Consider the following 600-nt stretch of genomic DNA (forward strand, 5'->3'; position numbering starts at 1 on the left):
TCCTCCTCCCCCTCCCCTCCTCACTGATCACCAGGCCCTGTGGTGTCTCTTGGCTTTGCTGAGGGTCACACTCAGGGCAGCTGGGACCCCAGGCTCTGGGCCAGGTCTCACCAGCCAGACCCAAGCCTTGGAGCCTGAGGCTCTCAGATCTGGAAACCATGGCTGACCCCACACCATTGGAACTCTCTGTAGCGGACGTGATTCTGGATCCAGACACCGCGCACCCCAACCTCCTTATTTCTGAGGACCAGAGAAGCCTGAACTATACACTAGAAAGGCAGCGCCTGCCAGACAACCCCAAGAGATTTCAAGATCGTTTCTGTGTGCTGGGCTGTGAGAGCTTCACATCAGGCAGACACTTCTGGGAGGTGGAGGTGGGGGACAGGAAAGAGTGGCATTTAGGGGTGTGTAGGGAGAACGTGGAGAGAAAATATTATGCTACAATAACACCGGAGAATGGATTCTGGACAATAGCACTGTTGGGTGGGCATGAATTCCAGGCTCGAACGGATTCCCGGACCAAACTCACAGTTGTCAACCATCTTAAAAGAGTGGGGGTTTTTCTGGACTATGAGAGGGGGGAGGTCTCGTTCTATGATG

General features: G+C 54.3%; 1 protein-coding gene across 1 annotated transcript in view; it reads left to right on the forward strand.

The window, feature by feature from the left end:
- LOC102240913 (butyrophilin subfamily 3 member A3-like) overlaps nt 1-584 on the forward strand; it is a gene marked incomplete at its 3' end in the record, with an annotated part of 5,741 nt that extends 5,157 nt beyond the window's left edge. Inside the window, exon 5 of the mRNA XM_014532113.1 lies at nt 193-584. Coding sequence (XP_014387599.1) covers nt 193-584 — 392 coding nt within the window. The remainder of the gene's footprint in view (nt 1-192) is intronic.
- Between the last annotated feature and the right edge of the window lie 16 nt (nt 585-600).

The sequence above is a fragment of the Myotis brandtii genome, unplaced genomic scaffold (assembly GCF_000412655.1).
Source record: "Myotis brandtii unplaced genomic scaffold, ASM41265v1 scaffold8429, whole genome shotgun sequence".
In the NCBI taxonomy this organism is placed as follows: Eukaryota; Metazoa; Chordata; class Mammalia; order Chiroptera; family Vespertilionidae; genus Myotis; species Myotis brandtii.